At 37.5% G+C, this 26,763-nt stretch overlaps 2 protein-coding genes across 8 annotated transcripts in view; both read left to right on the top strand.

The window, feature by feature from the left end:
* The window catches only part of LOC113642856 (kinectin-like), a 68,883-nt gene extending 42,320 nt beyond the window's left edge, over nucleotides 1-26,563 (top strand). For 2 of the 5 annotated variants that reach the window (XR_007140612.1, XR_007140609.1), the window contains 9 exons: nucleotides 19,683-19,757; nucleotides 19,845-20,003; nucleotides 20,299-20,411; nucleotides 20,957-21,022; nucleotides 21,135-21,197; nucleotides 21,453-21,628; nucleotides 21,873-21,992; nucleotides 24,213-24,378; nucleotides 26,452-26,562. Coding sequence is in view for 2 of the 5 variants with exons in the window: in XM_047813982.1 (XP_047669938.1) it covers nucleotides 19,683-19,757; nucleotides 19,845-20,003; nucleotides 20,299-20,411; nucleotides 20,957-21,022; nucleotides 21,135-21,197; nucleotides 21,453-21,628; nucleotides 21,873-21,992; nucleotides 24,213-24,301 (861 nt within the window). In the remaining 3 variants the exon portion in view is untranslated. Of the gene's footprint in view, nucleotides 1-19,682; nucleotides 19,758-19,844; nucleotides 20,004-20,298; nucleotides 20,412-20,956; nucleotides 21,023-21,134; nucleotides 21,198-21,452; nucleotides 21,629-21,872; nucleotides 21,993-22,338; nucleotides 23,551-24,212; nucleotides 25,397-26,451 lie in introns of those variants that run through there. The other 3 variants (XR_007140611.1, XM_047813982.1, XM_047813984.1) reach the window with 3 other exon arrangements.
* LOC113642860 (little elongation complex subunit 1-like) lies at nucleotides 1,227-7,868 on the top strand. 3 transcript variants are annotated; one of them, XM_047813986.1, is made up of 12 exons: nucleotides 1,227-1,381; nucleotides 3,265-3,338; nucleotides 3,742-3,773; nucleotides 3,887-3,969; nucleotides 4,094-4,130; nucleotides 4,310-4,360; nucleotides 4,784-5,181; nucleotides 5,425-5,593; nucleotides 5,724-5,884; nucleotides 6,624-6,814; nucleotides 7,196-7,296; nucleotides 7,390-7,868. In XM_047813986.1, the coding sequence occupies exons 2-12, from the start codon at nucleotides 3,283-3,285 to the stop codon at nucleotides 7,662-7,664; spliced, it is 1,554 nt and encodes a 517-aa protein (XP_047669942.1). In that variant the 5' UTR covers nucleotides 1,227-1,381; nucleotides 3,265-3,282; the 3' UTR covers nucleotides 7,665-7,868. The 3 variants fall into 3 exon arrangements, with proteins under 3 accessions (XP_047669942.1, XP_027002384.1, XP_027002383.1); XM_027146583.2 differs by having other exon boundaries at nucleotides 3,887-3,996; XM_027146582.2 differs by lacking the exon at nucleotides 1,227-1,381 and adding an exon at nucleotides 2,188-2,341 and having other exon boundaries at nucleotides 3,887-3,996.
* Nucleotides 26,564-26,763: the final 200 nt, after the last annotated feature.

Genomic DNA, 26,763 nt, shown 5'->3' with positions numbered 1-26,763 from the left:
TGTTAACACCCAGAAACTTAAAGCTGCTCGCACGCTCCACAGGTGTCTTGTCGATGGTGATGGGTCTGTGTTCTCTGCTCTGTCTCCTGAAATCTACCACCAGCTCCTTGGTCTTGTCAATGTTTAGTGAGAAGTGGTTCTTCTGACACCATTTAGTCAGGGTGCTCACCTCTTCTCTGTAGGCCTTCTCATCGTTGTCGGTGATCAGGCCTATCACCGTTGTATCATCAGCGAATTTGATGATGACAATGAGACTCTCCATCCTGCTCTGTGTGAAGAAGCGTCACAGCGTTAAGAGTTGTGCATACAGTAGTTCAATTGTGACATTCGGCATTTCTAAAAGCAGTGTTAAATCTCAACTATCATGCTTTGATATCAACAGTGTTAATTTGCTGTAGCCTTCTCCTGCAGCTACTGCTCTGAGACACATGGGCAGCCACTGACTAAAATCTGCTGCCACTGACTAAAATCTGGGTGTACTAGTATGCTAAAGAATGCATTGGCCAAATAAACAACAGAAAACTTCAACTTTAACAGAGAATTTTATATTTTCCGTAATTTTTATTGTTGTTTATTGCATTAATATAAAAATGTTTTTTTTATAATATATTTACCTTAAGTTAGATCAAATATTATATAAATATTAAATATAAATATTAACATATATATATATATATATATATATATATATATATATATATATATATATATATATATATATATATATATATATACGTTCAATTCAATAGCATTATTTATTTTACAATCATGAAAACATTAGAATTTTTGAAATAACAAATGATGTTAGGCTGAAATGTTGGAATAAATTCCTGTTATTACGGTCTGCTTACCAATGAAAAGAAATGAACAGCTGTGCAGTAACAGTAATGCCGTAACTGTGCAGTAACAGTAATAGTAACAGTAATGCCGTATGCTTGGAAATTGTTCACAGAGAAATTTACACACTAAAAAAAATTAAATAAATAAATCAGTGTTAAACCATGCTTCTAAATCATAAGTGGGAAACGTCCCTCTACTCATGGATAAGGGCAGCGTGAGATGTTGTTAATTTGTTTTATTTTAATTTATTGATATTTTCTCTTTTCTGTAGTATCTGAGGTTACATTTAATTCGGTCACTGTCTTTATTACTAACAGAGTGACCTTCTCGTGTGTCACGTGATTTAGAGATTCAGTACCATGGACACCGCAGCGTACTTTTTTTAAACATAAACACAAACACAGACACAAACAAACACAAACACACACTGAACCGCTCTTGAACACACACTACTCTTTTTGAAAACTTTATGAAAACGCTTTTTACTCAACTTTTCTGAAGCAATTCATCCTTTTTCCAGCTTCGGAAGGAGAAATACACGGTAAGTCTCTTTCTCCAAACTTTAAAAAAAAAAAAAAAATTCCAACGCGATATAAGTTAAAGTTCAACTCATGAAACCGATCTTTAAATGAGTGATTTAAACGAGTTTAATTAAAGATCTTATTAGACATTTTAGAAAGCCCGTTCTTATTTGTCTTATCGTGTGAAGAAATCGTTTAAAAGGAGAGAAAAACGAAGATAAAAATGTAGGTAATGAAATGGATATGTTATTATTTACACACACACACACACACACACACACACACACACACACACACACACACACACACACACACACACACACACACACACACACACACACACACACACACACACACACACAGTGTGACCGCAGGCTATCACTAACAGCAAGAACAATATACCACCAGCCCACACATACAACTACCCTGCTGGCCATGTACCTATTGTAAATTCCACCGTTATTACGGTCAGCTTACCAATGCAAAGAAATGAGCACAGAAATGAACACTCTGTGCACTCAGATAAATAGTAACAGTAATGCCGTCTGCTTGGAAATTGTTCACAGAGAAAATTTCACACTAAAAAATAATCAAATCAGTGTTAAACCCTGCTTCTAAATCATAAGTGGGGAAACGTCCCTCTGCTCCGGGATAAGGGCAGCGTGAGATGTTGTTAATTTGTTTTATTGATATGTTTTCTGTAGTATCTGAGGTTACATATCGGTCACTGTGTTTATTACTAACAGAGTGACCTTCTCGTGTGTCACGTGATTTAGAGATTCAGTACCATGGACACCGCAGCGTACTTTTTTTAAACACAAACACAAACACAAACAAACTCAAACACAAACAAACACAAACACACACTGAACCGCTCTTGAACACACACCGCTCTTTTTCAAAACTTTATGAAAACGCTTTTTACTCAACTTTTCTGAAGCAATTCATCCTTTTTCCAGCTTCGGAAGGAGAAATACACGGTAAGTCTCTTACACGGTAAGTCGGTTTTTATGAAATCTTTTCGATAAAGTTTAACTCATGAAACCGACCTTTAAATCAAACAGTGACCACGGTTTAATCAAAATCCTTTTAAAGACATTTTAGAAAGCCCGTTCTTATTTGTCTGATCATGTGAAAAAAACGTTTAAAAGGAAATAAAAAGGAAAATAAAAATATATGTATGTAAGGAAATCGAAATGTGGTGATTATTCACACACACATACACACATACAAACACACACACACACGCACACACACACACACACACACACACACACACACACACACACACACACACACACACACACACACACACACACACACACTCACACACAAATACACACAAATACACACACATTAAGTAATTAATATGATACCACAACAGCCACAGCCTAGTATTACAAACTCACTAAATAGTAATAACTTTAACCAGCAGAGTGAAGTAAAAATCACAGATTTGTTTTTGTCATATTTCCCGTTTGGTTCAAGATGTTTAAACAGGTTGCTGTGAGAACATTACTATCCTGTCACAAAATAAATAAATTAGGATTAATTTGCTCGTAATGTGTCAGAATATTTGATATTTGCAGCTTGCTCGTGGCTCCTGACTCTGCAGCTTCAGTGGTTCCTAGAACTAATCTCCAATTGGCCATGGTTTCTGTCATAAAATCATGTAGACAAAAAAAAAGAAAACAACTGTTTTTCTCTGTACATTGACTTTGATCACATTACATTGATGAGGTTGATGTTGAGGTTGATATGTGATATAAAGAGAAATACACTGTAAAAAATGATCAAGACCTTTCAGGCTTCAGCACCTGAAACAATTAATAAAGAAATTGAAATGTGATATGATATGGTGCTTAATAGAGTTTAAGACTGTTTTCTCTTTACCCACATACAGAAAACTCTCTGCAAGCAAATGGACAACGTCCACTCATTGAGATCAAAGATGAAGAACACCAGGAAACGCTATTTGTAGGTTTTTTCTGTGCTTATTTTCAGTATCACATTTCAACTGAATGATTCTGACGAGTTACAAGGTGTTCATTTATTTTAATGAAAAAAAAATTAATATGTGATTGTGGTTTCTATAGTAACAGCTTACCAAGAGAGTTGTATTATGGATTCTGTACATACACAGATGAAACTCCAAAAGGGGGGAAGTTTAGAGAAGTTCATTACAGTAACCTTTTGTGATTATTTCTTTACGTCAACCATCACTGATTCTTTTTATAGCATTTTCCTCTGTGTTTAATATTCTTATGTACTGTAGAATTGTCTATGCAATCTATTGTTGTTCAGTTTCTTTTTAAGTCAATCTTTCAATTAAATCAACAATCAATAAACAGCAATTATGTATTTCTTCCTTTTGTCACAGATGTCTCCAAAAACAGCTTCTGGCACCTAAAGGTGTGTATACTTTTGAATTGTGTAAGAAAGTACAAAGACATTATATGATTGTGTTACATCATGATGAACCATGAAGCTTTTTTTTTAATTTCACTGTATCCATTATTTTACAGGCAACAAAACCAAACATGAGAAAAAACTCCAATGGCTGAGGTGCAAAATCCGTGGCATAGAAAAAACCCTATGCAGAATGGAGGTAACATTTTTGGTAAAAAATCAGGAGGTAATTTAAAGATGTACCTTTAGTGATAAGTGACCAAATAGAACTAAATGCATTTGTGTTATCTGTGGTAGTTGATGTTTGTTTTTATTTACTACAGGTGAAACTTTCAAACAGGCAAAGGAAGCAAAACAAAGGTAATTCCCAACTCTCTCAGAGTTACGCTCATCATCTACTTTATTTGGAGCACTTGTACACCTTATGAAATCAACTAATCATGTTCCATGTGTTCTTAATAAAATGGATGGTGAGCCTATATTTTGATGCCTAAGGTATTTGCTTTGACTATCTAATAAACTGGTTATTGTGTTTCCAGAGACAACGTGTGCGTCTACGCAAACTGAGAATGAGCAGAAAGTGGATGAAGGTATTTAAATGTGACATACAGTGAACAATTTTAAGAGCAGAAGAAAGTTTGTATTTGCATGTGCTTAACATCGTCCCCGTCAAAACTATTGGAACAGCAAGGCCGTCTTTTGTATATAATAAAAATATGATTTCCATTTAGCCTAAATATTTAATTGTCACTTTTCAAAAGCTATAAGGAAATATTAGACAATTATTGAATTAATATCATTAAGTTATCATAAAATATTGTCTGGAAACATGTGTTCATTAAGCAGATATAACACATAAGGTTATGTAGGCTTAAGGTTTTGTCTACACTATGAATCTTATCCTATCTACATACACGGTCTATGAATTACTGGAAACATGTTTTCAAAAATCATAACATAATGAATTCCACATTAACCCAGATATTAAATTATTTACTTCTCCTTGTTTTTAGTTAACATCCAACCCCTGCAGCAGGAAGTGAAGCCAACTCCTGTAGCTGGAGCTGCCATTATCTCAACTCCATCTCAAATCATGGCAAAGAGACCCGGCTCCAGCATGTCACCCACAACGAACATCAAAAGGCCACGACTTGACACCTGTTCACCAGATGCTGCAAGTTTTACACCTCTTGCAACATCCAGGCCTATGAACACCATGGATGTAACAGGACAACAAAGAGAATGCCACAAAGGAAGGTCCCTTATCTCCAGTGCCTTAAACACCCTTCAGCAGTCATGTTTCGATGCTTTGCCTACAATCGCTGGTCGTCTTCTTTTTCGAAGAGTCTCTAAAGTTCCTGGTCTAAGCGACGAAGAAAAATCAGTAATTTCTGATTTTTGTGAAAACCAGGTAAATAAGGGTCTTCGATTTTATTTAGCATGCATAAAATTCAAATGACTTTATCTTGTCTCTAGCTGTGGATTAAGCTTTCTTTTATTTAACTTATATTGATTTGTCATTGTGGGGGTGGGACACTTTCCCTAAACCCAGTCTATAAGAAACTCATAATGTTCTTAACTTTGTTTAAGATAAATGAATTGAATAGATGTCTGATTTTGTTGTACTGTTGCTGATGACTTTCTTCCATCTCAGGCCTTAGCAAAGGAGTTGATGACAGCGATTTTGTGCATGATCAAGGCAGAGGGAACAGCTATGAAACATGAACTTCTGCAGACTCTGTGTAGGGTTTATGTAGGCATGTGTCAGAAGACTGGAGACTATCACAAGGCACATGTTCTCGCCTACAGGCTTTTGAAAGAGGGTGAGATTGAACTGACCTTTTCATTTTTATTATAATGTCTTCAGGACAATGATATAATGACTAACAAATGTATCTTGGTTTTTCTATATATACATTTGTATACCTATAACATCCTTGTATTCCCTTGCAGACTTTCCTGAAGCCCCAAAGCTGATTTTGGTTATGGCGACAGCATGGCCAAGCGTTTTTTCCAACGACAGCTCACTGTGCCGAGCCATTCACAAGGTGACCAAGCTGAAAGCAGAGGAAGACATAATAGACTACCTCATGGATTACCTGCACTGGATTGAGGTAAACAGTCATCTAACTGACTCTCAATGTTCTTCACAGTTTCTTTGTTTTTAAATGACACTCAGAACTGTCATCAAATATCTTTTGCTTACTTTGACATTATTTATTTATTTATTTATTTATTTATTTATTTATTTATTTATTTATTTATTTATTTTTATACTGTGTCTGTGCTGGGTCAAATTCCTTAGAAGTTCTATCAAACTAAATGAACAAGTCATCTAATAAGAGTAATTTTCTTCAGAATCGTCTGATTTAGGACATCAGTCTTTAGGCTATTTTTGTAGCATGTGCCAGTGACGTTAAACAACAGCAAATGATGTGTCAAACTGCATTTCACTTAACAGCCAGACACAAAAATACAAAATACATTAAGTGTTAATGTCTTTTTAGGAAAGACATTTTTCCTGTTATTGAGGAAGAAAATTGTGGCATTAAATAGTTCATTTATACTCGCTGTTAACTATGTGTACGTGCATGTACGTTTTATATCTGTTTAAAAATCATGATGTCGTGTGGTTTGTTATTATGAGTGTCAGCTTCTAATTCCATGGTTTGTACATCTAGGACTCCTCCTTATATTAGGTTTGATCAATAGAGATTGTAAAATGGCAGAATGATGTTTCTTAGCCATACCTCTGTATTTTAAGGATCTGCACTTCGATTGGTGGATGGCTTTCCGTCCTCACCAGATTATTGGAAACATTTTATGACTATTGGAATTTTTTTTTTTTGTCAGAAGCCTCCAGGTGATGTAGACCAAATCATCTCCAGCACACTGAAGGCTCTTCTCCAGGACAGCAGTATGACCTTCAGGAAGAACAGCTGGTATGGTGTGGACCTCTGCCCTGCTGCCTGGGACTACATCTACAGCCTGGATCTTCTGTGCACACGAAAGGGCTGGATTTGGACCTTCAAAAATGTTATAAGGTAACTGCAACACATACATGACTTACACCATTATCAACTTTCCAGATGTATCGCATACATCCGACAGACAATTTTACTGTATCTGAAGTGATTTACAAAAAAGACAAGTTCAAATATACTGTAACAGTGTTTGTCTGTAGGCCTTCTTTATTTCTGTTTATTGCTATTTTTTGTTCTTTCTGACTTGAGTTTTTTCTGTAATACAGCTGTTAAATACCAGCCCTTTGTTTATTATTTTCTGAAACCAGCATGCTCAAAACATCAAGGGTTTTAATTCAGTCAGGGTGAAATTTTAAATATTGCAAATTTCCAAAAGATCTATGTCCACCACCACAAAGACACACATCACAGTGTTTTTTCTCTCTTTTTCTAATTTACCAGGCAGGAGATTTGGCAGACCATGAGCACTTGGCTGATACAAAGAAGATCTCAGCAAATGGCAGTTGGAGATGTCTGTGTAGCAGCACTTTTGAGGCTACTTGGTAAGTCTATTGAAACAATCCTTTTGGGAATTATCACACACTACCTCTGGATTTTTCAGTTTTTCACTCTTGGTCTTTGTCCGTCTCATACAGGGCGACTTGGCCAGCTGGGCCTTAAGGACAAAGAGGCTATAATGGTCCAGAACCTTATCAATGGTATAAAAGACTTTGCAAACTACACAAGCGGGTATGCAGATATGCCTTGGGAGGTGCAGCTCTCAGTGTTCTACGCAACTCATGATCTGGCACCCGGCAACCCCAGAGAAGCCCTGGAGGTTTTGTCATCATGGCAAAAAGGGATGAAACAAGCAGTTCCTCCAGCTGTCACCCGCTGCATTAAACAGATCACTATGCTCTGTAACCTGTAAATATTTAATCTAACCTGTAAATATTTAATAAATGTGTAGATCTAATAAACCTGTAAATATATTTATTATCACCTTTTTTTTAATCACATTTATTTTTCTTGTCTCTTTGTATCGGGTATAAATCTGTATGCTATTGACTTTGATTTGAGAATATCAATAAAAGTTGTATTTTTTTTTATAAATAAAACTCAGATAAAAGTTGAACATATTCATCCATTTCATTTTTTCTAATAAGACATTAAATGGTCTAATTCCATGTCAGCATTTGAAAAGTAACTTTGGTTACTTAAGTTTAATAGTGTTAAAACTACTTTATGAGTTACTTAAAGTAATCTGTTATTCCTGAACTACCAAAATACAGTCGTGTGCAAAAGTTTAGGAACCCCTGACAATTTCCATGATTTTCATTTATAAATATTTGGGTGTTTGGATCAGCAATTTCATTTTGATCTATCAAATACTTGAAGGACACAGTAATATTTCAGTAGTGAAATGAGGTTTATTGGATTAACAGAAAATATGCATCAAAACGAAATTAAACAGGTGCATCATTCAAGATTGTTCAACATTATGGTTTAGGGGAAGGCTACAAAAAGTTATCGTAGAGATATACAGTAAGCTGTCAGTGTCCAGTGTGTGGAACATGGTGGACGTTGGATGGTGAGAATGGTCAAAAACAGCCCACAGACCACCTACACAGACCTACATCAACTTGCTTGGTGAAGCTGTATGGGAGATTGATGTGAAAGAAGCCTTTTCTGCACACATGCCACAAATGGAGTCGCTTGAGGTACAGTATGCAAACACACTTTGGAATAAGGTGCTGTGGAGTGATGAAACAAAGATTGAGTTATTTGGTCATAACAGGGGGCGTTATGCATGGCGGCAAAAGAACACAGCATTCCAAGAAAAACACTTGCTACCCACAGTAAAATAACCCTAACCCTAGGTTCCATCATGTTGTGGGGCCAGTGCCGGTACTGGGAATCTGGTTAAAGTTTAGGGTCGCATGGATTCCACTCAATATCAGTAGATTCTTGAGAATAATGTTGAGGAATCAGTCACAAAGTTGAAGTTATGCCAGGGCTGGATATTTCAACAAGACAACGACCCAAAACACTGCTCAAAATCTACTATTTATGCAGAGGAACAAGTACATTGTTCTGGAATGGCCATCACAGTCCCTAGACCTGAATATCATTGAACAACTATGGGGTGATTTGCAGTGGGCTGTCCATGCTCGGCAACCATCAAACCTAACTAAACTGGAGATGTTTTATAAGGAGGAATGGTCCAAAATACATTTATCCAGAATCCAGACACTCATTACAGACTATAGGAAGTATCTAGAGGCTGTTATTTCTGCTAAAGGAGGCTCTACTAAAAATGTATGTGATTTTTCTCTTGGGGTGCCCAAATTTATGAACCTGTCTAATTTCTTGTTGATGCATATTGTGCAATTTCTGTTAATCCAATAAACCTCATTTCACTACTGAAATATTACTGTGTCTTTCAGTTATTTGATAGATCAAAATAAAATTGCTGATCCAAACATCCAAATATTTCTAAATGAAAATCATTGAAATTGTCAGGGGATTCTAAACTTTTGCATACGACTGTAAATACAATGTTAACTCACCAAGTGAAAGCCACAGACACATCAGTATAACAGTGAACATGATGAATGTTTTTTAGCTGAATGAAAATATTTTGAGGTCTTTAGGTTAAGAACATAAAGGTTCACAAAGCTCCATCCCACAGCATCACAAATCACCAGTGTTGCTTTCAGATGGCTGATTTTTTTCTGAAGCATACAGGCTTTTTTTGCTAGCTAGCACAAAGTACAATCAATAACAATGGACATTGATAATCAAGAAATATTGATGGACACTAATGCAAGAGACCAAAATAAAAGTAATAATAATAATAAAATGAATAAGACTAACAAGAAAAAAAGGAGTGTAATAGTTATGTAGCATGGACACCTCACTTAAATATAATTCCTCCCCAATACATCCTGGAAGGTAGAGTGACTTCTCTAAATTACTTAAGGATTGAATTATTTCACAAATTATCATCTGCACATCACTATACTATTTTGTTTAATTGAAAAAAAAAAAGATTTACTGACTTTAAAATTGGTTTATGTACTTTAAACATCTCTAGAAGTCCACACCCAGGAAGTGACACTGTTGTAGTGTAACTTTGTACAGTCATTGTCTTTTTTTACATAGTTAAAATGTTATGTCATGTTAAATAGGAGTCAGTGCACACCTGCCATCATTAAAGTGCCCCTGATTAACCCCAAATAAAGTTCAGCTGTCCTTTTACGCACACAAAAACAAATAAAAATAAGCCAGCAAATGTGAATGTAAGTGAGAACTGAATCACAAAGCTGAAGTGTCATAAGGGAAATAATCACTCATAGTGTGCTACTGAACCGTCACGTTGTACAGGTTTAAGAAATAGATACAAACTTTTTCTTTTCATTTTTTAAAGGTTGGACGTTACTATAAACCATATAACCAGATCATTTAACTCTATCCTGTAGATCCCAGGGATGTGACTTTTTCCTACTCAGTTGTGTGATACAGTAGCAGGAATTGAAACACTAGCTACCTGAAACTCCTGGAACTGACAGCATTCAGAAGTCTCCAAGCATTACACTGAAGAAACAAAGAAATAAGTCAAGTGTTTACAAGCTTGTGATATAAGTGGCATTCATGTAAAAACTGTGAAAGGACAAGAGATGAAATGACTGTTTACTGTAACAGCTCAGGTTTTAACCTCAAAGCAGCAGAGCTATGAGGCAGCCGGAAGGATAGTTTTGTGAATGTTGTATAATTTTTTTTCTGTTAAACTTAACCCAGCAGTGAGTTACACAAAACCACCAACACTGTGAATATAACCCCCCCCCCCACCCACCCAAAAAAAACCCCAGCAGTATGGATGTAAACCAGAAACCCTGCCAATTTTAGTGTAAAGACAGTGATGTAAAGATTTGAATTGACTATTAATGGATTAAAATGATTGTAGCATTACAGACAAGTCTTCTGTCTTCACAGGTGACGTTTTAGAATAAATCCAAACAGAGGGACCAAAGTGGAGAAGAAAAAAATAAAATAAAATCCCACAGTTCTTTTATTGATTGCAAACTTTTGTGAACTTTGAGTGGAGAGTGGAGAGAGTAGAAGACATGTCACATATAAACATCTTTCTCACAACATCTACACAGTTTAAATCACCAGGTGTGTGTTCCAGTTTGTTTGTGTACTAATTTGTAATATTTAAAGGCTTCATTCTGCTTGTGTTATGTCTGGGTGGGTGGGTGAGCCGTATCTTGGTTGTTTTAATGTGGCTTTTGTTTAAGTGTATTTTTTTTTGTTTGTTTTATTGTACTGTATATGAAATGAAAAAAAAAGTCAATCTCTTTTATCTTATTTATTAAGTTTGTTAGTTTAAAAAAATAAGCAGTGAGGAAAAACAGTGCTAGGTTTGAGAAATATGTTGCTAAAAATGTTGCGAAGAAGCTACATGAGTATTTGACGTTTTTTATTTTGTCTTTTGTTTAGAATATTGTTGGCTGTTTATTATTGGTCCACTATTCTACATTGTTTTTTATATCAGCAGCAATGTTTCTGTTTGATGGTTTACTATCTGTTACAACTGTGAGAATGGTGTAGTCATGTCAATTCTGACATTAGTCTCTCAGCCTAGAATTTACTTCTCATGTCACTTCTGACCACATTTACATTTAGATTAATTGAAATCTTTTACTAATCCACATTTAGCTGGATCTTCTAATAATATTACACAGTTCACAACAAAAAGAATAATGCTAATATACATCACCTTTTTCTTTATTTAAATAGTTAGTTATTAATATGTCTGTGTTGTGCAGTCCTTCAAGCTTTATCATCTTAACTGCCTCCCTCAGATTCCTCTATTACTATTTATAATATGACTTGGCTCTTGCAATATTCAACAAGTGAAAAATGTAATTCCTGATATCAAAAATATGGTTAAATCTATAAATCACACTCTTAATATTTACATTTTAAGTATTGAAAAACAGAATTCTTGATATCAAAAATCCATATGATGTGAATGTATAAAAGCTAAAATGGCTTGCCATACCGTACCACTGTGTTTTATAGTATGCATGATAGCAATACTTGATCCCTGATGGTTATTATTTACTGAGGGATGTGCATTCATATTGACCTGGCATTATGCCCATTCCAATGTAAATCCATTGGTTTCCATATTGCATTAACATTGTTGTAACCTTGATTAAGAGACTATAATCATTGTCATTTAGGAGTGCTATGACGCTACTTTTTGTACTGGTCCCCACACAGACGTTGCGGCTGGAAACCGTTGCCCTTGAGCGTTTATTCACGTGAATGTTCACAGAATCAGATCAACTTAACTTTACTGTTGTGCTCTTGCTGATATCAAACTCGAAGAGAACACAAGTTTACCTGATTGATGTGTTATATGCATTCAACTTTGGACTGTAAAAAACAGCTGGCTGCTCGGTTTGCTCCCAATCATGAGACCTGGAACATCAATTTTTCCAAGGCTTTCCACTCATCATTGGCAGATTTGGCTAGAGAGAGATGCGGACATAACAATGACTCAATGACTGACATAACTGATGCTCCCGTAGTAGACAGGGAGCAGTTGCTCATTCTAGGCAAAGTGGAAAATTCACACAATCGTATCACAGATTGCCTTGCTCCTGAGTCAACTAGAAACTGTATCGGTATTTGTTCGACAAGTAATGTAATCACAGGCATTTCTTTAAACCTGGGCTCATTATATTTAGCATAGGTTTTATTAACAGGTGTAATAGCAAATTCCAATTCTTTGCTAGACTTTGAATTAGTGACAGGTGAAAATGAGAGTTGAGACGGTCATGTTGAGACGGTGTTTCATTTCTACCCTTTTGTCTTTACTTTTTGCCGTTCGTCCTTTAGAAGCTTTTCTGCATGGATACCATACCGTTCAATCAGAGCTAATTTTCTTGTGTCACTGGTAATGCACATTTGCTTGACTTTTCTTGCAATGTCCTCTTTTTAATCTATTTATGAAACTTTTTCAGACGCTGCTGCCATGTTATCAGGGCATTTGAGGCCACTGTGAGCGTCATGTACTTCTGTCAATCCTGCAAGATATCTGAAGACTGTTTCATTATCCTGTTGTCTACATACATTTTTGTCATGTCCATTTTTCACTGGAAAGGCCTGGTCAAGAGCTTCAGTCAGGCGTACTACTAAGTCTCTGTATTCGTCATTCTTGCCATTATTCCAGTTAACGTGACGAACCTGAGTATTTCCTTCTGGCCAGTCAAAGCACAGCTGTGAAATGTCAATGCTGAGCTTTATAATGATCGCCAAACTTTCAACCTCCCACTTCCCTTGGGCCTGGGAGCTGTTTTTGTGCATCATCTATGTCATTTGAACCCCGTGGACGGTACACAAGAAGTGGTTCTCCTGCTGGACCTGCTACCTCGAGCATTGGCATTTGCATAACGGGTGGGTAAACATTCTTTACAGTCTGGGTGAAGTTGTGAGCCCTGATCGCCATCTAGATTTGTTTCATCATCGTGTTCCCAGAGTGTGCTCGAAAGAGGATCATCTGTTGTCACCCCTTTGTAAGCTACATTCTTTTGTGCACGCCTGCGTGTATAATATCCTGCTGAAGTGTAAACTGTCCATTGGGTGGGTGTAGAAGCCGCAGGGTGCTTGAGGTGGCGGTCTGGGTGGGCAGCTGTCCAAGTCTGGGTATACAGTAGATTTAAAACACTGAAGAGAGAAAGATTGTGAATTAGTTTGTGTGTTTTGTGTGCTCTGGTTTTTGTTTGGGCCTCAGTTGCCCACATATTATATGCAACCTAATTTACTTCTCGTCTCTTGTCTTCCCTAGAAATGTGCTTATATTGTAGAAAGTTCATTATGCCATCATCGAGGTTCCCTTGAGTGTAATACTAAGACCAGTAGCCTAAATCCTAGCAAAACTCAACTCTGTTGCAGCAGTGCCTATGTGTCTTTGTGCAGTTGCTGTAGCTGAGAAACCCATAAATGCCTCACATGACATTGTAGGATATGGTGAGCTACTTCTTCCTCATGCTGTTTCACAATTACTACTGGAACAAAAAACAGTGAACAGGACTGTAGCAAAATGGCTGCACTACAACACTGTGTTATTGAAAATGCCTAACATTAGTATATGTCAGGATCCAGCCCGGACTTTGGCCATGTGAGTTTGTTTATGTTCAGTGTTCACATGTTCGGTGTTCCCTTGTCTCTTCCTCCCTGCCTCTGCACACTTGTTCCTCATGTGTAAATTGTCATGTCTATTTAGAAAATGGCACGTTGCCTATGGCGGTGCGGAATCCTTGTCGACTCTAGTCACGTCTTGTGTCATGTCGTTTGTTGAGTCCTTCTCCCAGTTTTGTGTTTTTTAAGTTATTAAACCTGTTTATTTTACTGTATGCTATCCTGAATTTGGGTCTGTTTTTATCCTCGCATCCCTGACAGTGTAAAACGTTGTACTGTCCTTAACCCTGTTTCTCTCCTTCCTACAGAGGAACCTCACAATTGTGTTGATGTCATAAATTAAATTTGTAGCCCGAAATCTGACCTAAGGGTAAGGCCTATTAACAACAAAGATTTGGAACTGTTTGTTGATGGATCAGCATCCAGTGATCCAACCACAGGCCAGAGCTGCACAGGGTATAACACATTATTGGCACAAACACTCCCATCTAATCTAGTTGCACAAGCAGCAGAACTTATAGCCTTAACTGAGGCATGTAGAATAGCGCATGGTAAATCAGTGAACATTTACACTGACAGTAGATATGGTTTCTTAACCTCTTCCAGCAAACCCTTCATGCACCATGACCTGATATCTGATATCTTACTTTGATAAGTTGACGCATGGTCTAGATCATGTCCAAGTCTGGGATGTACAACAATACATGCTGGCTTGATACTGGTTCACAAAGGGCTTTACTAATTACTCCCCAAAATTTTGTGAAAGCTGTGTAATTTGCACTACAAATAATACAAGCAGGGTGTTACAAACTCGCAGAGTGCACAATCACCTCCTGAGCGACCATTCCAACACTTAGATGGATTTTACTGAACATACACCTAGCGATGGAAAATGGTATTGTTTGGTTATAATTAATGCACCGCGCCTACCACCCTGCCAGTGCCGGAGCTGTAGAAATGGAAAATGGGACTTTGAAAGACAAATTGGCCAAATTCTGTGAAGAAACAGGTTTGTCATGGGACAAAGTACTTCCTATTGTGTTAATGCACATGAAAACTAGGATAAGGGGAATGGCAACTTTGAGCCCACTTGAGAAACTATTTGGCAGACCTCCAAATACAGGAATAGCTCCTCCAGGAATCCCCGTTATGTTATTGTGCACATTTGTCTTATTTTTTTCCGCAGTCCGTAAACAACCGTAAAAGCTGCCCTCCTGAACTGAAGCAAACACATCTATGTGATTTGAAACCAGGAGATTGGATTGTGGTGAAAGACGTGTGCCGTAAGAACCGGAAGACCGTATATATATAGTGTGTAACAAAAATGTTGAAACATTCAAAAATGTTGCTTTTTTAATATGAATAACATAAAAGTAGATCATATTAAATGCATTGCCAGCATAAGATATTTAAATATAAGATATCTTGCATTAAATGCACTTATTGTTAATGACATTATTATCGATTAGGATTGTAGTGTTCTATGTTTAACAGAAACATACATTAAACCAAACAATTTTGTAGAGTTAAATTGTTCACCTGTTTATAGTTTATATACATATCCTATTCTTAATCCATAGGGCCCACCATTTGCAGCTATATTGCAACAGTTTCATCTCCTCTGTGAAGGCTTTCCCCAAGGTTAAGGGGTACTGTATGTTTACGGGGATTTTTAACCATTCCGCTAGAAGCAAATTTGTAAGGTCATTCACTGATGTTGGATGACGAGGCCTCACTCACAGTCTCTGCTCCAATTTATCCCAAAGGTGTTCTATCGTGTTGAGGTCAGCGCCCTGTGCAGGCCAGCCAAGTTCCTACACAACAAACTTACTTATCCATGTCTTTTTGGACCTTGTTTTGTGCACTGGTGTGCAGTCATGTGAGTCAAAGTTGGGAGAATGTAATTCTCTAAAAATGTCTTGGTCTTCTGAAGGGGCCAAGGCCAAACCCTGAAAATCAACCCCATAATCGTCCCTCCACCAAACATTTCACATGGCACAATGCAGTCAGGCAAGTACCGCTCTTGTAGAAACTGTCAAACCCAGACTCGTTCATTGGACTGCCAGACATAAAAACATGATTCTTCACTCCAGAGAACACATTTCCACTGCTTTACACCAATGCATCTGATGCTTCGAATTGCACTTGGTAATGTAAGACTTGGATGCAGCTGCACAGCCATAAAAAACCATTCCATAATGCTCTCTACGCACTGTTCTGGAGCTAATCTGAAGGCCACACGGAGTTTGAAGGTCTGTAGCTATTGACTCTGCAGAAAGTTGCCGACAACAGCATGCACTGACCCCATTCTGTAATTTTAGCCGTGTCATGTCACTTCATTTTACGTCACTTCATTTTACGTGTCCTAACACTTCATGGCTGAGTTGCAGTTGTTCCCAGTTCCTTAAACTTTGTTATAATAGTAGTATTAGTGTGACAGTTGACCATGAAATATTTAATAGTGAGGACATTTCAGGAATAGACTTATTGCACAGGTGGCAACCTATCACGGTACCATGCTTGAATTCACAGAGCTTCTGAGAGTAATCCATTCTTTCTCAAATGTTTGTAGAAGCAGTCTGCATGGCTAGGTGCTTGATTTTATACACCTGTGGCCATAGAAGTGATTTGAACACCTGAATTCAATGATTTGGAGGGGCATCTTAAAACTACATCAATCATGTACATCAACCATGCCTAACAGGTAGGGTAGGAGGTGTCACAGGAATTCATGATAAGCTTATGCACACGAAAATCTACCCATGAATACAAGTTCATTATGTTAACTTTGCATATGTAGCCACAAAAAATAAGTCTACCGAGACAATTCCTCTAATTGTCATTTACAGACCTCCAGGGCCATATACCTCTCTGAATTTGCATATTTCATTTTAAACCTGTTTTTTTTCCTTTAGAGGAAGCAATAATTGGAGATTTTTTTTAATAATTATTTTGATAAGTTAGAAGAAATTGAGAACAGCATGTTAGGTTCAGAAGGGATTAATCAAAACGTGAATAAGGGCATATACTTAAGACCTATGCGCTCACTGGACCATTCCTTAGGGCTCTCACACCATTATAACTGTTATTTTATCTTTGTAATTTGTAAACATTGTAAAGGGTAACTTTAAAGTTATGTTTGGTGTTCGTTCATTTTTTTAATTTTTTTTTTTAACTTAGTAAGTAAACTGAAATAACTAGTTAGACTCTTTTGGGCGAGACATGGCAGACTACTACTGCTTATGTATTTTGGTGAAGTGTGTTGATGCTCTTGTGAGGAGAGACGGAGAATGAGCAACATTTTGTTGCCAATAGTTACCGCGCACCGGTCAGGTCTCTACTGTGACATATTCGGAATAGTGACGCAGCCGAACATTCTGTTTAAACAATTCTGTTCTCGAACCATAACATCATAGTAGTATGTCATCAAACTGCTAGCGAGCGATATTCTATGAGAAAATGTCCAAAGAAAGATTAACTGAATTATTGAACCAATCCATCGACTCCACTGAAGGGGAGACAATTGTGAACTTTAGAGCTCTACACCTTCTGCTGCACAATTTAGTAAACCGACATGGTGCCGAGAGGGAGACAGAGGACGGGAGAGAAGCGGACGTTAGAAGAGATGTCACCGAGAGCCTCTCCGACTCGGATACGAGCGAACAATTGGAAGACAGCAAGGAAGGAGTGTCTAAGGTAATTTCAAGTACAAGTCTCATGCAGAACTTGGTAAAAGAGAATAAGGAGCTCAAGGAGGAGGCAGACAACCTGAAGGAAGAAGTGGGGATACTTCGAGATCAGCTTAATCAGGTGACTACATACATATACTTTACTCCTTTTTACAGAATATATCCAACATAATAAAAATTTGATTATCAGTTCATGATGCAGAAAGTTTATTTTCATGTAAGCACAGAATATAACAGTTCAATGACATATTAGTAAATGCAGCAAAATCTACACCTGCTCTTGTTTTTTCAGTATGTGACTTTGGAATACATGCATAACACGTTGAAGGTACGTTGATGGATTAGTACTATGTGCATTTTATGCAGTTTAAATAGTTTATTAAAATCTGCTCAATAAAAAACATGCTGAACAGTTTGTGATAGTTTACTGAAATTAACATTACAGAAATAACTGATTTAGTTGCTTGATTGTATTCCATATAATCCTAAATTAGGGATGTGTGTCCTGTAATGATTGCATAATGGTGGATGTATTAACAATTTCCATACAGGAACTGAAAGACAACATCACTAGACCTAGGTTCTCAGATGTAAGTAGGGAGGTTTATGTTTTTCCGACCAAAAAAGATGAACCACAGGAGATGGACAAGAGCCTGGAGGCTCTTGTGGAGCACCTGGAAGGTAACATAATTATGCAACTACTAAGATTAGAGCAAATACCACAAGAGAATTTCACAATATTGGCAATACATTTGCATATAATTCTATTACATTAACTTATTTTAATGTGTGTACTTACAGTAATGTTGAAGCATGAATTATTTCATTAATTACTGTACACTTTGACACCTATGTTTAAAAAGCTAATTACAGAGAGTCTTAAACTAAAGCATGATCTGCCTGATATAGTGCCAGATTTTGTGCTGTACATGTTTAGTTGGACAGCTTGTCCATAGTGCTGGTTTTGAATTGTTTGTTACTTAGGAGAAAGAGAATATATAATGAGCCCAGAGAGCTTGTCAGAGAGTTCAGGAGAAGTTGAGGAGCTTTCCAAGTCTGAGGTGACAGACATCCAAGGCAGTGAGAGTATCAGTGGATCAGAGCAACAGCTTTATTTGCAAACATCTGACCTCAGGTAAATTCTATTTTCAGGCCACAGGAAGCAGCATTGGGACCAGTTGTAGAACATCATTGTAGAACATTCTACTGTACAACCTCACAATATTTCTTACACTGTAACACACACTTTGGCAGGAATGCATTTCAGAAGCTGTATAAGGAGGTGCAAAAGGTGAAGCAAGAATTGCTGGTGCTTAGAAAGGAACAGAAGGGAAGCTCAGAGAAGGAAATGAAGGATAAGGTCAGAAAAAGAAAAAAATTTGGTTAATTAATATAATTCAGTCTTTTCACTTTTTGATATACTAATTCCACTGCTCTTCTCGGTCTGTAGCTGGACAGTCTCCAGTCCATACAGGATAACATGAGCCTGAAGACCAGTGAGCTCTTTGAGGGCTTTGAGAATCTGCAGAGCATTGTTACTGGTATAATCAATGACAAAGTAAGTAGAGACACTCAAATGATGATCGTTCATACATTTGAACATTCATAGAAAAAAAAAGAAGACGATTTTAAAAACCTTGTTGTTTTCAACAATTTGTAAATACTTATTTCTGGTTGTACTGGTATCATTTAGCTTGTCATTTATTATTTATAGTAATTTTTGTAAACTGAAGTTTTCATGTACAAGATATGAGTTACTGATATTGAGTGATTGAGAGTGTATTTTTATTTGTATGTATTTATGTGTTCTGCAGGCCACAGAGCAGACAAGCGATGTGCAGGGGACTGTCCATAAACTCCAGGCTGAGTGTGAGAAGCTTTACAGTACAACCACCCAGCTAATGAAGGAACAGGAGCAGGAACAAAGTCACACTAAAGTGAGTAATATTGAGTTTGAACAAATCATGGAAATACAGCACTGGAGGCAATGAAGTAAACTATTTTACACATAGAAATATACATGTTCTAATATGCTTATCTCTCAGGAGATGTACAAGTTTATGAAGGAGCTGGATGAGAAGAAGGCAGACAAGGATGACGTGAAAATTGTAGAAGAATTTGTGAGTGTCTTAAATTGTAACACATTATCGAATACAAAGTCCATCAAATGTCAATTTCATTGGGTGAAAATTTTCTCCCTCATTTAGAAAGCAAACATGCAGACACTGGAGACCAAGGTCCTCCTGTGTGATACAGCAGCAGAGCAGATGAACCGTATGATTCAGGATCTAGCCGGCAACATCTGTGATCACGAGGAGAATTCTCAAAGGGTTAATGACAAGATCTTCAGGGAACTGGATAGCAAGGTGGATAGCAACATAACAGATCTGTGACTTAATATGAAAAACCTTTTTTTTGGTGGACCTGCTGCAGAACAGCCAAATTAGCTTGTTAAAATATCACTGTACAGGTTTAACATTCCTGTCAAAATTGTTTAGTGATAGCTTGATAATTTTACTCAACACTAAATGTGCACTGCTGCAGCTTTCCTTAACGAGAAACGACATAATATGATTCTCTGGTAAATCAGATGGATGTGTTTAGGCTCTGTTGAACTCTGCATATGCATCTTATTGTAATGCCATGTGTCTTTGGTTTAAGATTAACCACACTGAGATGGATCGTCTGCAAAAACAGATAGATGATTGCAAGATGAAGATTTTCCAGCTAGACACCCAAACTGGAGACTCTTATGATTCTGCTGTTGTCAGGAAGTGAGTATGCAATTAGTGTCAGTATATTTGTGTAGCAAATAACATATGTTATGATGTTTTTCTTTTTAATTATACCTCAGTGATTCCTGCTTACATGTACATAAAGCCAGGGTATTTTCTTATGTGCCATTGTGTTTACCATTGTGTCTATAAACTGTACAACCTTTTTCTATTGGTCCGTACATTTCAAAGATACAGCTTGATGATTAACAGCCTGCTATGTGCTGCTGTTGCAGGGAAATTTTCATTTAATTTGTCTATGGCATCTGATGCTGTATGGGATTATAATGATACAAGTATTTTGCAGCTATTTCTATTTACTATGTAAACTACACCAAGATATTAGACAAATGTATTTTATTTCTCCAGACCAGATTATTGGCATGCTCTTTTGTTGTGTTCTTGTAATACATAAAAATAAAAAATACAGCAGCCATAGTTCTGACTTTAAAAACTTTATAGAACCCTGGAATTGTATTATTCCCATTTCCTCCTTCTTCCACCATGTCTTCAGAATACTAATATTTTCCGTCTCCTTTCAACAGACATTGTTTGCCCAAATTCAACTGCCTCGCCTGTGATCGCCCCCTCAACATGAGTATTCCTGGACCGTATGCTTGCATTTTGAGTTTATATCCATTTTATTATATGCTACATGATGAGTACTATAAATTGCTCTGTCCTGTCATGTGTTTCAACTTCTTTTCTCTTTGTCGCTCTCAGATCCGTGTTGGTATTGCCTGAGCCGTCAGGTTTGCGCCCTAAAAAGCGCTACTCAAAAAAAAGGTAAATAGGTCATTTTCTAATAGTTTATATCCTGACTAAAATAACATAGGTGGAATGTACAGTATTGTAACTAGAAAGCAACTAACAAACAAGGAAAATGAACACACGTGACTTTTTCTAATCAGCTTAGTTAAACTTGTTTATTAAGAAATCAGAAATCATTGAATTTCCTTAATTTGTAAGCCCATAATTGACCTTCAGTTCACCCACAGTTTATGCTTCAGTAGTTAAATACCAGCCTTTTTACTTTTCCAGGCTGAGACAATTGACTAACTTGGACCAATCTGAGAAATCAACTACATTGAGGAGCATGGAACAAACCAGAGAGACAGACAGGTGTGGTCATGATGTACAATTCCACAAGGAACATCAAGACACTAGTTATGTGAAGACTGCAGAAGTGAGAGTGGCCTTCACACCCCCCACAAAAGGCAAGACCCCCTTTATCCTGCTCCCAATTTAAGTACTGAGTAGAGTAATAATGAGACATGCAGCAGCATGTCTAACTAACACTATAAAACTAACACCAAACTAACACTATAAATTTTATCTAGATTCAAAACATGTATTTTACATTAGCATGGTCAACCAAAAAATTGTTTTTTTAATGTGAGCTTTAAGTTGGATTTGTTTCGCTCTTTGACATTTTTTACTTTTCTGTTTCTATGACTGTAGGCTACAGCAAGAACAAGGACAAAGTCAACCACAGTCAGTTGCAGACATCTATTGGAAGAAAGCCTAGGCAGCTGCTGTCATTACAAGAGCAAGGTCCCAAGACAGAGCTGATATGCTCTGGTAGGTCCCTGACTCTTACCTACATATCAACATGTGAATTTCAGTTTGCAAAAAAGGGGGAAACATATAAAGGGCTTTTAATATCAGTGATGTAATCAGTTTTAAAAAATTCCCCATTCTAGTGATCTGTTTATATTGGGATAGCTCCCAATTATCATATAACATACCTTATATACTGTAAATCTTATATAACTATCTATGTATCTATAAACACATGCAAATACATATATAGGTTTACAGAACCTATTTGGTAAAGTGATGTTTAAATATCATTGTGTGCTTAGAAACGCATTATAATAATACATTTATAATAATAATAACTAACCCCCTGACACATATTTCACAGGTTCAAGCTGCTTAGAGAACAATAAGCAATTGTACCCTGAAGATACCTTGCCATAGATCCCACACACTCGACAGCTAATTTCTTCAGTACCGTGAGCCAAGAAAATCTGATGGCATCGCTCCTCAAATAATAGCAGCATACACATGTTAACACGATAATGGTATGTTTGTAAATGTCAGCTATTGTTTTGTTTTACCCTCCAATTTTTCAGAGGCTTGGGGTTTGGCCAAATGCACAGGTGACTGACAGGCATTAACATTGTGCAAGCCATGACCTTGCCATCTTGGAGCTAATTATAAGACTTTGTGGTCTTGCTTATGATTTCTGTTCATCAGCAGTATAAAGGTTGTGGCTACTCAGGCATGGTGGGGTTACAAAAGAGCAGTTTATTCTTACAATGCTGTAAGTGAAGGTCCAACAGGCAAAAGGCAGGTCCAATGGGAAAAAGCTCAACATCAGTAAAAAAAATGTAGCTGGAAAGAGTTAACTTAAGCATTGCATGAAACAAAGTTCCAGCAGCCTGAGCACTGAAGAGAAGTCTGTGTCCTTTGGAGGCAGCGTGTTTAAGAGTGGATCTTCAGTGGACCGGCTAGGAGTGGAGCGAGACCCAAGACACTGGTGGCGTGCGGCAAGAGAGGAGCAGGTTTCCGCTTTCTTCTCAGTGATTTCCCTCAGCAAATCTATGTGAGAGTGCAGAGAATGGGCATTAGGTTACAGTATACCGGCCCCTCACCTTTCTGGAGGCACTTTGCTACCTAAACATACTCTGGCTATGAGAGCTGGCAGAGGCTAATACGTACTTGCCTTGTGGACCCTGCTGAGGTAGAAAGTGAGCATGCCACCTCATCTGCCATCTGCCAAATTCTGGCAGCACACCTAGCATCTTCACACTAAGCAAACAATCAGCATGAAGGGACAAGTCAACCCACAAACGAGGTTAAAAAATGAGTGTGCTCCTGGAAGAAAAGACTCGATAGGTTTTGATGGCACTTAGACACCAGCTACAGTATGGATCTCTGGATACTTCATTTTCTATTAAGGATTCAGAATGCACACTAGAAAGCATCCATGATATTTGTAACACCTGTGGCTTGTAGGAGGGGTAGAACATTACATGCTGTATTATTTAAAAAATCAAGTAATTATTAAATATATCATTATCGTGAACTATTGCACAATGTGATAACTTGCTCAATAAATGTGTACAATACACATGCAATGTACATGTCTCAATCATTGAACATTGATAACTTCACTTTGATTGGACAAACGTAAAGTAAGACTAGAACAGACTAGAACTTGTACACACTAAGCTCTGCCTGGCCCTAGTATACATTTATCAAAGAGAAATTATTAATAATTACACTATCCAATGTTGCCTAGATGTCTGGTTACTTTCAAGCTTTCATTCTCATGTCATCTCAGGAAGTGTTCATTTGCCATCATAAAAAGTTTAAAATGTTTGCATAGTTTAAAGAATTTAGAACAAATTTGAATGTAAATGTATTTGTATTTGCAATTATGTAAAATGTAAATTTTAAATCCTTAACATTTATTTTAAGCACACATTATTTACATACCATATATTGAACAGAACATTCTTCGTTTTCAGCCAAATCAACACCTACCACAAACTGAATACTATGATGCTGACTCATTTTAGCTTAACACTGCACCAAATACATACAAAAACACATGAAAACACTGTGTGAAACATGTTGACTGTCTTCCTGATTTTTGCCTGTTATTGCCAAAGCTTTCACTGCCTATTGTTTGGATTGTTTGCTGTTTCCTATCATTAAACTCTGCATATAGATTATAGAGTATTAGAATATGAATTTTAGAATATGCTCTAAAATTCCTGACCCTATCAGCAAAGAGTAGGTGGAATGACAGAGAGCTACAGGCCATCTTCTACGAGGGACTGAACCAGTCTCTACAGGCTGCAAAATGGCGTCCATGACACTCTCTAGAATTAGCTCTGTTTCAACTGTAGCCAGGCTGGACACCGGTACGCCTCCCAGACAATGAGCAGCCAAGGTGAGCCATTTATTTCCCTACAACCTGCTGCTCCCAATACTGTATGTCTATGTCATGTCCTAGTTGATTTGAATCTGTGGTAAACCCTGTTAAACATTGCATGGTTGAAGAGCTTCACCTTCCGATGGTGCCAGGTGCCACCCCATTGAGAATAACTGCTGTCACCAATCAGCCCATTGGGGCGGATTCCTCACTCACCAAATATTTCAGTGACCCTTCAAGTGGGCCTGTTCTATGTGGAAGCCTGGTGATATACTCCCTGATTAGCCTGGTAATCCTTGGTTTCCCCTTGCTCTAGGTCCATCACCCCCAGATCTCTTGGCAAAAATAAGTAATCACCCACTGGTCCCTGCACTGCTTTGTTCACTGCCTCCGAAAAGGGCCCAGTTTACTGTGCGGCACCACCTCCACTTCTGGTGGCCAATGCTTACCCAGGACGTCCAAGACTTTGTCAATGTCGGGATGTGCCCCGTCCAGGACATCGTGCCAACTACTGGCCAGTCTGCTCAAGCCCCTTGGCAGTAGACTTCATAACAGATCTCCCAATTCACACGGATACACCACTATTCTGATCATAGTTGACCAGTTTCCCAAGGCCTTTAAGCTCTTGCGCCTTAAGAGACTACCCACATCCATGGAAACCACACAAGCAATGTTCCGCAATGTATTTAGGAACTACGGGCTCCCTGAAGCTATTGTACAGTATCAGATTGAGGAACCTAGTTCACTTTGACAGTGGGAAAGGCCTTCTGTTATCAGTTGGCAATTACCATGAGTTTTACTTCAGCGTTTCTCCATTGAGCTGAATATGCCCAGAACTTGTCCATTCCTCCACTGGCCCCCGTCCATCTTTTTTAGTGCATCCTATGTTATCAGCCCCCACTTTTCCCATGGTCTGGAGAGCCTTACAACGTGCCCCGGCATCATCGGCTGGTTCAGACTTAACAAAGAAATCTGTGAAAGTACTCATGTCTGCCTTCAAAACTAATGTGATTAAATTTATTTTCATTAAGTTCAATTATCACACTCTACAGCTTAGATTTTACTATATAATAATCATAGTTTGTTGTGTTATTCTTGATTTCCCTAACATGCAGTGTGAATTTGATAAAAATTGGATTTAGGTAAAAAATTTTTGACCAAAATCACTTCAGGTTAGTTTTTTTGCCCAAAAAAAATCAGAAGTCATCAGATCACCATATTTGCATAGTGTGTTAAGAGGGTGAAGATTAACATTGTGGCTCAATTAATTTTCTCCGATCCTGCTCTGTATCTGACATTATATTTTATATTATGCTACACTATTGTATACTCGTAGTATACTCTACTATATCACAGAATATTTGCATGACAGGATAAAAATGATCATCCTCCCATATTAGTCGCCCTACTAATAACACCAAGGTGTATGTGGCTGCTATTCTATTCTATTTGCTCTCTCCTGGGACCTAGAGGGCTTATCAGAAGCCACCTTCAAGCCGCTTAAGTCAGCCTCTGAATTGTTTTTGACCCTAACAATCTCTCGTTTCTTAGTCTTAACCTACCTGAAGAGAGAGTATGAGATATGCAGTTCCTATTGGTAGCCTTCAGCTGCATGGACCCAGTTTAGGCCCTAAGGGCTTACAGTCATTGCTCCGGCGAGTTGTCTGCGTTGGTGGCCATAATACGAGTAATCCGGTCACTAGGCTGTGCCTTGGTCACTGGGCTATCACTTAGTTAAATCTTTTTTAATCGCAAATACCTAGAATTTTCACAAAGGGTATGTCAGTGGTTCTAAAACTTTTTCTGGCATTCCCCATTTTGGTGGGGTGGATTTTCAAACCTGCATCCTAGTGCTGAATTGCCTGTTTTATGTAAAAGTTTGTTTATATTGTTCCACTGCAATTATCTTCCCAATATAAAACTTTTTTCCCCTTTTCCTAAATGTTGTTGTTTTAACTGACATGCATTAATGACCCATTTTTTTGTTTGGGGTTGTTTTGTGGCAATGAGCTTTCATCAATGAAAGTAGACACATTAAAACTATCCTGCCTTTCATTGCACCCTAACTATCATACCTTTATTCCCCACTAGGGAAGGTCACCGATGAATGCAAACTGAGCATGAAGTTCTACATTTTGCCTACTATACTGTAGGTGATTGATAACAAAAACCTTTGGGATTGCCATGTTTTAAATTGAAATAAAACAGAAAAAGAACGCTTGAGTTTTGCATTTTTATTTTTATACACATAGCTGCGTATGTCTGTGTGGCAGGAGGGATGATTGCCTCAATTGTTTGTTTTAGCTAATCAGTGGCACGCTCTAATGTATAAACAGAAAACATGCCACCTGGGGTACGTCACTTTCAGTTGACTATTGTGTAGTTAATACGCTACTGTCAGTG

Source organism: Tachysurus fulvidraco, chromosome 5 (assembly GCF_022655615.1).
Source record: "Tachysurus fulvidraco isolate hzauxx_2018 chromosome 5, HZAU_PFXX_2.0, whole genome shotgun sequence".
NCBI lineage: Eukaryota > Metazoa > Chordata > Actinopteri > Siluriformes > Bagridae > Tachysurus > Tachysurus fulvidraco.
Note: the sequence above shows the minus strand (reverse complement) of the source record. Positions and strands in the feature narration are given on the sequence as shown.